The sequence below is a fragment of the Quercus robur genome, chromosome 12 (assembly GCF_932294415.1).
Source record: "Quercus robur chromosome 12, dhQueRobu3.1, whole genome shotgun sequence".
Classification (NCBI taxonomy): domain Eukaryota; kingdom Viridiplantae; phylum Streptophyta; class Magnoliopsida; order Fagales; family Fagaceae; genus Quercus; species Quercus robur.
Genome location: NC_065545.1, coordinates 12,001,327 through 12,016,935, shown reverse-complemented (window position 1 = coordinate 12,016,935; position 15,609 = coordinate 12,001,327). Strand labels below are relative to the sequence as shown.

General features: G+C 34.4%; 2 protein-coding genes across 2 annotated transcripts; one reads left to right on the top strand and one right to left on the bottom strand.

Moving 5' to 3' along the window:
* The first annotated feature begins 2,772 nt into the window (after positions 1-2,772).
* Positions 2,773-4,437, top strand: LOC126709860 (molybdate transporter 1-like). The gene is given in 2 exon segments (XM_050410221.1): positions 2,773-3,073; positions 3,076-4,437. Coding segments are annotated over 2 exon segments (1,341 nt in total). The 5' UTR covers positions 2,773-2,901; the 3' UTR covers positions 4,245-4,437.
* A 3,330-nt stretch (positions 4,438-7,767) lies between these two features.
* On the bottom strand, positions 7,768-14,762 carry LOC126708132 (probable ADP-ribosylation factor GTPase-activating protein AGD14). The gene is made up of 13 exons (XM_050407948.1): positions 14,658-14,762; positions 13,643-13,704; positions 12,979-13,066; positions 12,775-12,836; positions 12,604-12,700; positions 11,908-12,354; positions 10,681-11,295; positions 10,230-10,394; positions 10,032-10,139; positions 9,858-9,941; positions 8,621-8,795; positions 8,496-8,541; positions 7,768-8,042 (listed from the first exon to the last, which is right to left on the bottom strand). Exons 1-13 carry the CDS (start codon positions 14,760-14,762, stop codon positions 7,904-7,906), a joined length of 2,193 nt encoding a protein of 730 aa, XP_050263905.1. The 3' UTR covers positions 7,768-7,903.
* Positions 14,763-15,609: the final 847 nt, after the last annotated feature.

Below are 15,609 nucleotides of genomic sequence, written 5' to 3'. Positions count from 1 at the left end.
GGATTTAATAAGGTGGTGGAAAAGTGGGGTGATGTTATCCCTTTGTTTGATGGAGAGAGAGACCAAGGAGGACTGTTAATGGAGAATTGGAATAGTTAGCCAGTTGGGTTTAATGGAGTAAATGGGGAAGATAAGTGGGTTGCACTCAGTCATTATGGAAAGGATTCTACATATTCTATCCAAAAATAAAATAAATTGAGGAAGTTGAAAAATAGGAAAACATTCAATGGATAGTTGGGGTTTTTTTTTTTTTTTTATAAATAAAAAAGAAGGTTTGAGTAATAGGAGGAGAGCATAATTTAATGCAAAAAAATCATGAGAATATGTAAAGTCATGATATATTGTAAAGTCATGAGAATATGTAGCAAAGCAAAAGAATTAAAACTATTTAGAATGTGTAAAGTCATGAGAATATGTAAAGTCATCATATATTTTGCATTCTTTAAAAAAAAGGTAATAAATTAACAAAAAAAAAAAAAAAAGACGACGTGAATGATGACATGGCTCAACTGGAGCGTAGTAACAATAAATGCTACACTTCAACTTTTAGTAATATATAGATTTGAGTAATAGGAGGAGAGCATAATTTAATGCAAAAAAGTAACGAGAATATATAAAGTTATGATATATTGTAAAGTCATGAGAATATGTAGCAAAGCAAAAGAATTAAAACTATTTAGAATGTGTAAAGTCATGAGAATATGTAAAGTCATCATATATTTTGCATTCTTTTAAAAAATGTAATAAATTAACAAAAATAAAAAATAAAAAAATGACATGGATGATGACGTGGCTCAACTAGAGTGTAGCAACAATAAATAATACGTTTCACCTTTTAATAATAATATAGAATATAGATATAGATTAACCCCAACTATTTTTTTTGGTATATCAATCACAATTATTTTGATAATTGTGAAAAGTGTTGTGCCATCAAATTAACCAATACAAAAGTCATGTGTGGCAGCATAAAATTTCGGGCTAAACACAATTAAAAATGTGTTACCGTGTTACACTTACACCAATCACGAGAAAAAATAATTTAATAGTTTATGAACTAATAAGTTCGACCAAAAATACACCAAACCTGAGCATATAATCTAGTTTGATAATAAGAGTTACTGACAACACAAAGATCTTATCTCTTAATCCAAATTAGAAACAGTTTTCTGTGAACCGTTTCTTAGGCTGTGTTTGGTTCGCGTAAAATCATTTCCGGAAAATATTCTATTTTCCGGAAAGGAAAATGTTTTCATGTGTTTGGTTGCATTTCAAAAAATATTTCGGAAAATATTTTCTGATGTTTGGTTGTGTTCTGAAAATAGCATAGAAAACACATTTTCACATTTTCTCACATTTTCTTGGTTACCAAACGATTATATAATATCATTTATTCATCAAAACACAAACAAAACCCAGAAAAAAATCATCAAATCCGGACAAACGAAGGCGAGCTCGCGATCGGAGAGATCGCGATTGGCGCGATCGCGCTCGGCGGCGCGATGCGTCGATCGCGATCGGCGCGATCGTGATCGGAGCGGTCGGCGCGATCGCGCTCGGCGGCGCGAGGCGTCGATCGCGATCTCTCCGATCGGCGCATCGCGATCGCGCGAAGATCGACGCTTCGCGCGAAGATCGAAGCGGAGATCGCGATCGGAGCTCTGGGTGGCTGGATCGATCGGAGCTCTCGCACTTCGTTGGCTTCGATCTCGTTCGTGGATCGGGGTTCGTGATCTCGCTCCTTGGAATCGTTGTGTTCTTCGATTGTTTTTTTTTTTGTTCTTTCTCTCTCGCCGATGTGTTGTGTTCTCTGTTTTTTCTCTCTCTCTCTCTGCGTTTTGCAAGCCACGGAAATGAAATGAAGTGAAAATGAGGGCAGAATTTCATTTCCGTGGTCAAGGCTTCAAACTTCGGTCAACAGGAAAATGTTTTCCGGAAAATAATATTTTCCGTGAGAGCCAAACGCCCTATTTTCCAGAAAACGATTTCCTGAATTCGTTTGAAGCCGAATCAAACGCACCCTTAGAAATTACGTTTTGTTATTAAAAAATATTTTTTACAATATGTTTTTGGGAGGACCAAGGTGAATTCAGTTGTTTGTAGACCACAGACATGAAAAGACATGCATGAAAAATATGTTTTTGAAGCTTCCACCATCATCTCTCTTTTTTTTATGAATCCATCATCTCTCTAGTTCAATTTGTTGGTTCTTCATTTTTCTCATTCTATTCACCACTGAAAATGATCAAAAGGCTTCACTGTTTTCTATATAATGATATTCTCACCAATTTGTGTATTCCGAGTAGTCATGTCACACTAAGAGTACTTATATCTGCACCTAATTGCTTAAAGTAGCATTTATAATTGCCTAGCGAATGTCCAATTTCTTAAAGTAGCATTATGTTGCCTAGCGAATGTCAAATTTCTTAAAGTAGCATTATGTTTTGTGGTAAAGTGACCTTTTTTTTTACTTTTGAGAAAGCCCAAGTCCAATTAAACTATCTTAATAAAAAGCAAATGTGAAAGTGAATTCACAGCTACCAAATGCCTCATACCATGCAACAATCTTTGTCCCATATCACTTTTTCCTGATGACCCATCTAGGTCCACTTACGTTCAACTGTGAACTAGCACCAACGGCAGGTATTGAAATCCCAGTTAAATCACATAGATACCTTTTTTCTTTTTTTTTGAGAAAAAAATCACATAGATACCTAAAGCCACAAGTTGCGGCACATATAATTCAATCACTAACAGCCTCCCCTATCATTAATCAATTCAAAACAACCTTATTTCTCCTCCTATAAGTAAGCCTCAATCTCATATTTGCTTTCACATTTCTTAACTATTGTACTTCCAGTTCACAATCTCATACTTATTTGCTTTCAAATTTGTACCTTCATGGACCCTGAAAACCATAGTCCCCACAAACCTAAGTCCGGCTATCTGTCCAACATCATCGACCAAGTGAAAACCAATTTAGTTTTTCGATCAAAATGGGCCGAGTTGAATGGTGCAATGGGGGACTTAGGCACATTCATTCCAATAGTTCTGTCCTTGACACTAGCTAATGACCAACATTAATATTCACCGGTGTCTACAATATTGTCACTGGTGCCATCTATGGTGTCCCTATGCCTGTGCAACCCATGAAGGCCATTGCAGCTGCAGCCATATCTGGGTCTGATTTTGGTGTCCCAGAAATCATGGCTTCCGGAATTTTAACCGGAGGGGTTTTATTGGTTTTGGGTATAACTGGATTGATGCAACTAGTGTATAAGATAATTCCTCTTTCTGTTGTAAGAGGAATTCAGCTTGCACAGGGGTTATCATTTGCACTAACTGCGGTTAAGTACATTAGAAAAATTCAGGATTTTTCTAAATCAAAGGCTAAAGGGGATAGGCCCTGGCTTGGTTTGGATGGGTTGGTTTTGGCTATTATTTGTGCTTGTTTTATAATTGTTGTTAATGGTGCAGGTGAGGAAGAGCAAAGTGGTGAAAGAGAAATTGCTGGTGTTTTAGGTGATGAAGAAATAAGGCTTAGAAGGAAGAGAAGAGTGAGGAAGATTATCTTTTCAATTCCTTCAGCTTTTATCATCTTTTTATTTGGTGTGGTTTTTGCCTTTATAAGGAGGCCTAAAGTGTTGGAAGAGATTAGATTTGGACCATCGTCTTTTCAAGTAGTGAAGATGTCTAAGCATGCATGGAAGGAAGGGTTTATAAAGGGTACAATTCCTCAACTCCCTTTGTCAGTACTAAATTCTGTGATCGGGGTGTGCAAGTTGTCGTCTGATCTTTTTTCGGAGAAGGACTTATCGGCCACGTCACTTTCCGTGACCGTCGGGTTAATGAATGTGATAGGGTGTTGGTTTGGAGCTATGCCAAGTTGCCATGGTGCTGGTGGGTTAGCTGGGCAGTACAAGTTTGGTGGTAGGAGTGGTGGGTGTGTGGCACTTCTTGGCACAGCTAAATTGGTGTTGGGTTTGGTATTAGGGACTTCTTTGGTGAAGATTTTGGACCAATTTCCTGTTGGGATACTAGGAGTTTTGCTCTTGTTTGCTGGGATTGAGCTAGCTATGGCTTCAAGGGACATGAATTCCAAGGAGGAATCTTTTGTGATGCTTATTTGCACAGCGGTTTCACTTGTAGGTTCAAGTGCAGCGCTTGGTTTTCTGTCTGGGATGATTGTGCATGTGCTTCTTAGGCTAAGAAATTTGAGTAAGATCAACCCTGTTGTTCCATAGTATGTAGACCATTAGCTAGGCTTATTTCATATTCTTCTATGTCTGCGTGCAAAAGGGTACGAGTGAAGGTTTCTAAGGTTGAGAATTTTTAATTATTTAAGAGAAAAAAAAAAAAAAAGTTTCCATATGTTCTTGTGCAATTGTAAAGGTTCTCCACTCAAGCGAATAAGATCTCTTTTGTTTTCTCTTGTAATGGCTGAATTACGTTTCAATTAACCCTAATAATGAGTTCAATTGCTGCCAGCTTTTCATTCCGTACTTTTTGTTGCATGAACGTTCTTCCTAAGTATTTTATTGATTGCTAGCTTATGGCTAATAATAATTATTATTACACACCAATCATTGTTTTAAATACTGGACCATATTCTAACTTTTAATAAAATAAAATAAAAAATATTGAACCAGACCAAAGTTGCCCGTTGAAATGGGAATGGTGGGTTATCTTATAAAACAGTAAATCGAGAAAAACTAGATAGCTAATAGTTAAACTAGGAAGACTAGGGTCATTTAAATTGTCTAAGTACCAACATAACTCCACAAATTTTATATTTATTTGAGAGAATCTTCATACCTTAGTGATCACTGTTCGATTGAGCTGATTGTGAGGTTATATAACTCATCATTTGCGCCATCATATCGTCAAAATATCTTCTATGTTCTGCCATTTAACTAGCTTGTGTAGAGTTAACAATTCTTGTTGATTGGAGGAAGTGATGTCGTTTTACCCAAATGAGGTCATTTCATTAAGAACCAAGAACCTTGTTTTTACTTCATCTTAATCTTTTATATCACTAAAAAAAAATAATGTTAAAAGCAAAACAATTATCTCATGCATTTAATATGTGTATCATCTTTTACAAAATGTGAGGGTTTTACAACATTGCGGCATTTACATGCTATGAAGAGTGATAATATATATGGTAGATGTATGAGATACATTCTCGTTAAAAATCCAAGCGAAAACCTTCAGCTTCTAGGTGCTCTACTTGGCTATCCTTAAATCATCAACAAGCGACAAAGGCATGATTCGAATGGAGAAAGTTGGTGGCCCTGTGAGTGTCAAATGATGACAAGATTTGGTCTACGTACTTGTGCTTGTTGGAGGTAGTGTCAAACTGTCAATGCTGGACAAGTCGTGTGATTTGTTGAAGAGAGGAAATTTTCTATAAAATCCAAGAATAATGTTGATGATTTAAATTTAATATTACAAATTTTACCATATAAGTTTTATAAATTTATGTCCATTAATTATCAAAAATAGTTATTTAAATATTTATTTACTTTATGTGTGTAGAGAAAAAATGATATATAAGAAATTATACCTAAGTTTTGTCATTTTCTTTATTCTATATATGTAGACAAATACGACAGGCTCAATTCAATTTGAGGACTAAATCAAAATTTTTAAGTGAGACATATTCTGATACTTAAATAGAAATTAATATATATTTATGAGTTAATTACAATAAACTCACATGTGGTTTGGTCTGAAATCACTTTACCTACCTGTAGTTTAAAAAATGTCACTTTGCCAACCTGTGGTATGTTCTGCTTGTCTTCTGTAACTCACCTCAGTTAAAAACATGGGTAAATATGTATTTTTGCTCCTATTTTATGTCTCTCTCCTCTCAAAATTTACAAAACCTTCACTTTTGAATCTTTTTTATCTTGTCTTTTTCTGTTTTGGGAGAAGAGAGACAAAAAATATGAGCAAAAATATATATTTACCATATTTGAAATTTTTCTCATTTTGAGGTCAAAATTTACTAATTAAATTTTTGAATTCAAATTTTTCTTGCATCTTTTGAATCTATAAATATGATGTTTTCAATTTTTTAAGTAAGATTTTATCAACTTTAATTTCAAAAAAAAATATATATATATATATATTTTTTTTTTTCCTTGCATTGTCAATAACTTCTGGAAGTTATACATTAATTTAGAAAAGAGCATAGTTTTTTTTTTTCAATATGTCAAATGAAGTATTTTAAAACTTCTTTTAAAATTTTTATTTCTGAAAATAATCTAAACTATCAATATCATAATAAATTAACAATATCATTTGAGAAAGAAATATTTTTACCTAAGTGGCCTAGTAGATAAGTTGATTCTAGCTAGACAAAATAAAAGGTATGCGGTATGCCTATTGATTGTAAGTTTGTTGCTTTCACCCAAATTAATAAGGTAAAGAATATGAACAAAGAAACAAACGAAATAAGAACCCAATATGCGCAATTATATATTCTTAATTAAATGCTAATGATTTGAATCAGAGATGAACCACTATTACATGATTTTATTATATAAAATTCGGGTTGCTATTCCTCCACTTAGGTAGAAAGTTAAAAAAGACACTAGCATGGCTTGATCTGTTAGGCCTCAGAGTACGTAGTTTGGTAAAACAGCTTTCCACTTCATGTCCAAAGATTTACTGAAGTTAAAAGCGTGGGGTTTTATTGTCCACAACTATTTTACATGGCAAACTGTAACTAATTATTTATCACTATCATATGAACCCATTATTTTTTCTTCCGTTACTCACACTTTATCACATCAGAAATTGTGGCAAAATTGTGTCATATAACGTTGCGCTACTAGATTTTTTGTGAACAATAAGGAAGTTCATATACATAATTAAATAACGTTGTCTAGTGACGTGTTAAGATATATATGACCGACTTGTTTGTGTACCATATAGGTTTATAGCTCTCCCTTGGATTGTTCTTCAAGCCAGATTCAATCTATGTATCACAAATTTTAATTTAAGGGCTATATCGTGCCTTTTCAGAGGGCAATAGGAATAAAAAGGGGCACAGTTCTTCTAAGCACTTCAAGTGCAGGGCAACTTATATCTTTCTAAGTTCTGCCACATTGGAGATGACACCTGTTATAGCACCCATATCCTCCTCAGCAACCATAAATTCCGGCTATTGCATTATGGGTAACTTTTGGCCACCAATCATAAATTCTCAAGTCTCAACAAATTAGTAACTGTAACTTTGTAAGAGTGTAATCTTCTTTTCTTTATTAACACTAAAATACCCATCACAAGCAATGCCTTAACATCTAGTTCAGAGAATATTTTCCAACTTATAATGAGAAATAAATTGGGTTAGACATGTAGAACAAGTTTTGCAGCAGAGATATGATAGAGCACGGTCGAAAAATCCACTATTTACTCCTTGTTTTACTATTCTCTAGTGAATGTATGATTGGAATGGTGCGAAGTTTGTCTCCAACCAAATTTCCTACCATTAAAAGTCATGCACGAGACAAAAGCGGATTCAAACCTCATGCTAAAGAAGTACAGTCATCATGCAAAAATTTCTTACAAAGTCATACCATAATAGTAATACCTTGGTTTTTCTTCCTCAAGTTTATTGATTGAAAAAAAAGATACTGAATTTCATATTTACATTACTCAAAGAATCTTGTGTGTTCTTGAAAAGAATCTTGGTTCAGTGCTGAATTGTCCATGCACTTCTCTTAGTATTTGTAATGATTATCCTCTTTGCTAGGCAAAAATATAAAAGACAAACCACCCTATTCTAATTAAGCATTTAGTTTAATCTTCAATCAAAAAGAAACCAGACTCCTCCCAGAAGATGTTAGGAGGCCAAAAGAAAAATGACAGCAGATTGTATGCAAAAACTTTTGTATTATCCAAAAGGGTTTCCTCCCACTGAAGAAAAAGGATTTGGATTGCCGGTTGCTGAGTATTTTCCAGTTAACTGTTGAGTTGTGTTTAAGGATCCAAATACATCTCCATTACTGCCAAAGCTACCGATTTCTTGTGATCTGCAATGACACACAAGCAAACTCTGAATTATTGTACTTTTTTTTATTAAAGAAGATCATATCATCACTGGTCAAAGAATCATAAAGAAATTTTGTAATTGTGTAATAAGCATTATGATTGAAGGAGTATGCTAGTGGAGATAGTGATAAAGTCCTTCACCAAGAAAAACCCCTCTTTTGGATCAAGATGAGGCTGCTTAAATAAGGTTTTGAATGAATTCAACTTTGAATTCCTAATACCCCACCCCCACGCTAACCAAAAACCAAAAAGGAGAAATTTTTTAATGAAGATAATACAAGGTCCGCTTTAAGTGACATGAAATAAAAGGCAACTGGTGGCATTTCGTGAAGCATTTGTTACTCAAGATGGTCCCATTTTGAGCCAAATTTCCCTTTAAATTTATTAAAAATTTGAAAGAAAAAGATTACAAAGAACTAGGGCCAGCATGTTACCTGAATGGTGTCATATTGTTATGTACTTGTAGCCCCATGTTTGCACCTGAGATTATTAAATTGGACATTATCAACACTAGGCCCAGCAAAGATGTCAGAGGGAAAAAAAAATTGAGTAAATTTACCAGGAGGCATGGCTGATGTTAAAGAAGGTGAAAATGGAGACATTGCAGATGTATAGGATGGTGATTGGGGTGCCATCAAACCCTGAGACTGGTTACCAAAGCTGGAAGTTTGCACAAAGTCACTAGCAGCTGGCAGATTCGGCAATGCACCTTGCAAAGATTCCATGGTAGGAAACTGCATCACAAATAACACAAATTATTAGGGTTTAAACAATTTTTCTCTGATTTAATTGAAAATTTGACTTTTGGAGAAACAGAACCCTAGCAAGAGTACCAAAAAAGTAAATGCAATTTAAACTGGAACATGTCATATATGATTTGTTGATAATCAATTAATTAAAATACTTCATAGATGTGATTGTCATGTCACCATAGATAAAATCTTCCTTAAAAATAAAAGCCCCATACTTTGAAATTAAGGATCAATTCTGCTACACTTTGCAGTTTGTGCATTACTCAACCTATTAGCAAAATCAACAGCATACTGCCAAGGCATGGTAGTAACCAAATGCCAATGAAATGACATCTTTAGGGTAAATCAATGAAATTTAGGACTCATAGACATATGAAAGAGTCTCTGCTCAGCTAAATTTTCTTCGTAGATACCTTTTTCCTTGGCATAAAATATGCATGCAACCTGGCCACAAGCAATCTTCTTCATTTTAATGGCAAACCAAATGGGGATATCAGCACAGTCATGTCTCCTAGTTTTAATTTTTTTTTAATCAAAAAATGAATAAACAAATAAAGTAGAACCAGTATATTTTGGTTACCAGTTGATGATGTCTCCAAATTTTATTATACCAGCATCATGCTTTTAAGTAGTGAACAGATTCTGGAGAATATGAAAAACAAAAATGTAGTGAACTCCACATAACTACTGGTGAATCTTATCGCAGGCTAATCTCCTTGAGGATGTGATGTGAGATAAGAATGTATGAATGTTCAAATTTTCTATAATCAGATTTAATAATTTAGTGTTTTATCTCATAGGATTTCCAGTTTGCATATAAGTCCTCAATTTCCCAGACCTACTCCTGCTCTACGTTTGTTTATTTACACCACCAGTAACTCTTACTTGACTGCAGATACAATACAAAATAAGCATACATACAAGGCCAAAATAAGCACAGGTTATACTTTATAAAGGTCTTAAAACGTCAAAAGGAACACTGGGAATAACAAAAATATGAACATTGATCTAAGCAAATAGTATAAGTTTGAAAGTTGTGCGTACTGATGGTGACTGCACTTGCGTTCTTTCGTCGTTTAGGTCAAATGGGTTTCTTGATCTTGCTACGTTGGGAAACACAGGCGCAGGCTGTACATAAAAATCCATATTAGCAGATCAAAAGCCAGCACACATTAATACAGAACTGATTTGAGTTGACTATCTCTGTGCTTAGTGTACCATTGGACTAGAATAATACTGCATGTTGAATCCCATGCCATAAGGAGAACCATTTTGCCAACTTGGGACTGGTGCAGGGACTGTTGAGTAGCTTGTAGCAAAAAGGTCCTTCAAAAAAAAAATATATATATATATATATATATGTCAACAAGAAAACTTTACAGGGAAAATTGAAACATTAAAAGGGAATGCTATTACTGCAGGAAGCTCTGCTCTTCCAACAGACTTGGTTTCCACTGGAAGAGGTTCAGACCCAAATCCTGAACTGGTGTCTTGCTCTAAATTTAAGACAGATTCAGAGGATTGTTCTGCAGAAGCACTCAAAGACCCTTGTCTATTAGGTAGAGTTGGGGAAATCCATGGCTGCATACATGCAGAGGAAGCCAAAGGGTTAGCAAAAAAAATAAACTTGTAAAGGAACAACTTTTATCTAGCAAAAACAAAAAAAGGAAAAATGTTTCAACTTGCAAATATTAAAACATGTCTTTGTTATTACCACCCAATTCTAAATTTTTTCTTCTGTAAAATTCAACCAACTTGCACCATTTCATGTTAACTTTTTGGTCTTTGATAAAAATCCACACAAAGATTGCAAGCGAAAATGAAATTTAAATCCCTTAGATGGAATAAACCTCATCATGTGGCACACCTGATTATTCAGAGCTCCAACAGGTGGACTAGCCAGTTGAGTGACAGAGCCACTACCTACAACAGGGGATGCAGTAGGATGATATTGCTGCATGTTTGGTAGTTGCTCTTTGTCAAGAATATTAATATTGGAGCCACTATTGCCACTAGGTGCAGCTTGTGGAAGACCTCCATCAGAAGGTTGTGCTAGCATATTGTTAGTCGATGCAGCGGTAGAAGCATCAACACTAACAGTTAATGCTAACATCTGCTGTCCACTTGCAGCCAGAGAAACACCACCTGCAGGCATGTCGCCTCCGGATGCAATTGATAGTGCATCAACACTTCTAGGTCCTTCAGACATGTTGTTTCTAGCAGGTGTATCTGAGGGTACTGACAATTCAAATAATAAAGATTCTATAGAATTTGAACTCGAAGCTTGGGGTGCCTTCTCCTTTATAGGACTTCCAAAGTTGCCACCATTATCAGTGTGAAGCATCAGCTGTGTCTGTGGTACAGTTGCAGCATCAAGGGGCTCAGAATCAGCGATCAAATCAATCAAGCTTCCCGAGTTTCCGCTTTTATGTTCTGCTGAATTCCTTCCAATGGAACCCTGGTCACTGGAAGACACGACATTCTGTATTGACGAACACTTGAAGAATAAGCACATGTTGGATTGGAAACGTAAAAAATATACAGAAAAGGCTCCAAAACCAACAGAATAACAAATTCAATCAGCAAAGCTTAAAAACAGCTAGTAATTAGAACTCATGCACAGGCAGTCATTCTCTAACAATATATATTACTGTATATACACAAACAAGATATATTACAGAGCCAGTACCAAGGCTAAGTATATACTGTATGCACTAAACAAAACTAAGTTCGATGCAGAGTTGCATAATCATTTTGTCAATATTTCTTTAAACACGGACAGACATTCAAGTACAGAGAACATGTTAAAGTGAAAGATGAGTCTAAAATAATTCCACTTTTGACACATTACTTTCTCAGGAGATAATCTACAGAGGTAGCTTCCTTGTTGTATGCTACCTTATATGGTTTCTGAAGGACTATGTCGCATATGCAACCAGTTAAACATAATAATTATTATTATTTTCATGAATGAAAGATAGCACCTAGCATTTAAAGACCTCTGAAAAAGAACATCACTTGGCAAATAAAGTTCAAACAAAAAAAAGATCTAGTACACAAGCCAACATCTAGCATGGCATAGCAATTCATGCACCTGATTGTTCGCAGAACCATTAGCATCCTTCCCATCAATTTGCTTAGAAATTACACCCACTTTTGAAGGAGGAACTTTGTCTCCTATAATATCTCCAACAGGTCGTACCACTGGGGAACGAGACCCATCCACATTCTTTTTGAAACCAGGTAACGTGATTGTTAGCTTGGATTCTGCACTTGAGAACCTACGGCTTCCACGCTCATCTTCTCGAAACCTGTCATCAACAACTTCAAAGCGGGCAGGAGTTCTCGTAAGACCTCCTTGTTTTGAATTTTCTCGAGCAAATCGAGGACTTCTTCTTTCATCATAATAATATTTGAAACCTCCATCCTCACTTCTTCCATCAATACTGGATCTTTGGTGATGATGCCATTTGAATCTGTCCTCAGAACGTGGACTTCTAGATCTACCAAGAGATCTTTCATTAGACTCCTCCGTGTCATTCTGTATATATAAACAAGAATCTTTAAAAATAAGAACAGCTTCGACTGAGAACATAACTTCTAATTTCCATCACATTTATATTGGTGAGATCCAAAAATTTTGAGTTGGCTAGTATTGTATATATATGGAGAATCATTGTTGGAGAAGCTTTCCACAAGACGAAAATGAATTTTCTTTTTTTTTTTTTTATCATCCAATTGTTACAAGATATGATCCATGTGCATGCATGTACAATAATGAAGAGCTTACCAATCTCAATTTTGAGAGCTTGTCAATTCTCTTGTCTCCAGTGTATTTTCTATCCAAATAGACATGCTTAATAAAATCCCGGAGTTTATGAAGATTACTGGACACAAACATGTGAATCAGAAACATTCAATATTAAGTACAAAGATCAACATAAAACTATTGGATAACAACCTGCCGTCAGGGTAAGAATTACGCTGAGGATCCCATTCTTTAAAATAAATTTGCCTTGCTCTCTGTGAAGTGATTCGATCAAGTTAAACAATGAAAATTGAATAAAATATTATTAAAGGAAGATAAAGATCATAAAACGGATTCATTACAAAGGATTTTTTTTTTTTTTTTTGAGAATCATTAGAAAGGAATATGGATGCATACCTCATTTCCCCCAGCTTGAAGAGCATTAACTTCTTCAGCATTGAATTTAGCCATTGATATTGATTTTACTCGGTGAGTAAATTCCCGACTGAATTATATATAGAATTAATTAGACACTCTAAACGGATGCCTATTAAGTAATGACATACCATTTAAGAACAAAAATGAATATGACTAAAGAACCAGACTTAGGTACAGTACTTTAGATGTTGTTTCTTAGATTCCTCTCTTAAGATTTAGCTATGTGGTTACTTAACTAAAAAAATACATTTTCATCGTATGAGAAAAAATCCACATAACAGAATCTTAAAAGGGGAAGTTAAAGAATAACACCTAACTACTGTACCTAAGTCTTGCTCATAACTAAAACACTCCCATTGATTTTCATCTAGAACTTATTTTTCATCACATCCACCATGAGAGGACAGAAAAATTATGAAAATGAAGCTAATATAATCTAAAAAAAGAAGGAAAATTATTGAATATTTTGAGAGTACCATAAATGCATACTCCCCCCTCTCATATGAATTATGAGTCTCACCATGAATTTAATTAATAGGACGGATAATTATGTGAGAAGGGGAAGTACACATTTATAGTACTCTGAAAGTATTTAATAATTACCCAAAAGAGAAATGGACATAGAACAAGTAAAAATACGTACTGCACTCCACTACAGTTTGTGCAAACAAATGTCAAGAAAGTTGTGCAAACATATTGTGGTCCCTGCTAAAAGAAGATATGTCAGTCATAGTATCATATTATGAAATGGTATAGAGAATTCACAAACCTACACTTTTGAGAAAATGCCACTTTATACAATGTCATAAGACCAGGTATGAAGGTGCTAGTAGTCACTTTAAATCCATGACAAATGAAACATATGTTTACCAAAAAAGACAAATGAAACATACACATTTAAGATAAAATTGAAGAAAAGAAAAGAAAAGGCATGAAACAACATAGCAATGCAGGTCAATAAGAGAGAGAGAGAGACTAGTTTGGGGAATTTAAAACCCTAAAAGTGTAAAAGAGAAGGCCATAATATATACGTGTCTGTTTAGCAACAAAATTTGATGTCTACTCTATGCCTCACAAATATTTCAAACATTTGCAACATGATAGTGCCAATCCTTGGAGGCATAAAGTTCACACTCCTTATGGAAACAAGATTTCAAATAATTTAGTTTAGCAAAAAGATTTCAAATAATTTATAAAAAAATAAAATAAAATTTAATTGCTCTGGTACTTCAGTAAACTCTACAACCTTTGAAATTAAAGCTCTAGATTTATAAATAGTACAGAATAACAATAGAAATCCTTCCAAGACAATAAATTGAAACATCTACACAAAATTCATTCTCCATAACACAATCTTTCCACATAACTATACAACAGCATTGCAATAAAAAAACTTCTTGCACACACCCCCAACATGCAAGGATTTCAAAAATGAGTGTAATTTGACCCAGCAATAAATCATAGATGAATTTAAAACTAAATGCTACAAAACCCATCAATATTTTCTTTCATATTCTCCCCCACCATTCTAGCTATAAAAATACATGTTTAGAGAATATATCAAAATACATTTGCTCTTCCAGTGCCATATTGATATCACATTATCAATTCAGATAATAACAACAACAATAGAAATGGATAAAGAAGAATTTTCATACCAAACTGTTGCAATTGATACATCTTCTATTCCCGGGGTACCTCAAAAGGCCGCGGATAGTTTTTTCAATTCTATCTTCTTCTTTGGCCTTATGCCGATTTGCCATTGGTAATGAAAAAAATAAAATCCGCACCTTCTCCATCCAACAACCAAAACTTAGTTGTCTATTTTGTTAAAAAAGAAAGAAAAAAGTGCATATATAGTGAATCATAAAGCCAAGTTGTTTTTACCACAAAGTAAGGAATTTAATTCTCGGTTTATTCTTTAATTAAGTAAAGGCATGGTACAGAAGACAAAAAAAAATGTCATATTTTATTACGTTTCCTACATTTTCTCGGCCACCAAACATAAAACAAGATATTAATGAACCCCAAAAACTTAAAAGGAAAGAACTTGGTTTAAAGGCATTTGGAGAATGAACCTGAATAATTGTGGTTATACAATACAACAAGCGAAGGGAAGAGAAAGCTAGCAATTGGTGATTGATTGTGAGAGAGAAAGAGAGAGGAAATTGCAGAGAATTGTAGTTTTGGAGGGAGAGATTTAGTACGGACAGTTGGACGAGAAAACCGCTATTTTTCCTTTCTTTTTTGAGAGAGAGAGAAAGTTGGCGGTAAAAACGGTAAGGTGAGCAGTGTTTGTGGCCGTTAAGTAGTTATGTTCCTATATTACTAAACTTAATTTAATTATATACTAATCAAATGGCCAGATCATCCTGCCTATTTAAGGATATCGTTTTTGTGTTTTTGTGTTTTTTTTTTTTTTTTTTTTTTTTTTGATAGGATCATTTTGTATTTGAATTGTTTGATAGATTGAGGCTGGGATTCTTATTAATTATATTATTATATTTTAGTCTCATAATCTATAAAATTTTATTATATTACTAGCCTCATCACAAGTGCAAAGCTCCGCACGTTTGATAAGGCTTTTTTTTTTATTTTGAGTTTAATATA

What these genes read in the sequence shown, in the direction of transcription:
- LOC126708132 (XM_050407948.1), bottom strand. Translation starts at nt 14,762, where the DNA reads ATGGCAAATCGGCATAAGGCCAAAGAAGAAGATAGAATTGAAAAAACT. An exon ending in AATTCTTACCCTGACGGCAG is followed by an intron (nt 12,701 to 12,774) that starts GTTGTTATCCAA and finishes GTTTGTGTCCAG; the next exon opens with TAATCTTCATAAACTCCGGG. An exon ending in AACAATATGACACCATTCAG is followed by an intron (nt 8,043 to 8,495) that starts GTAACATGCTGG and finishes GTGTCATTGCAG; the next exon opens with ATCACAAGAAATCGGTAGCT.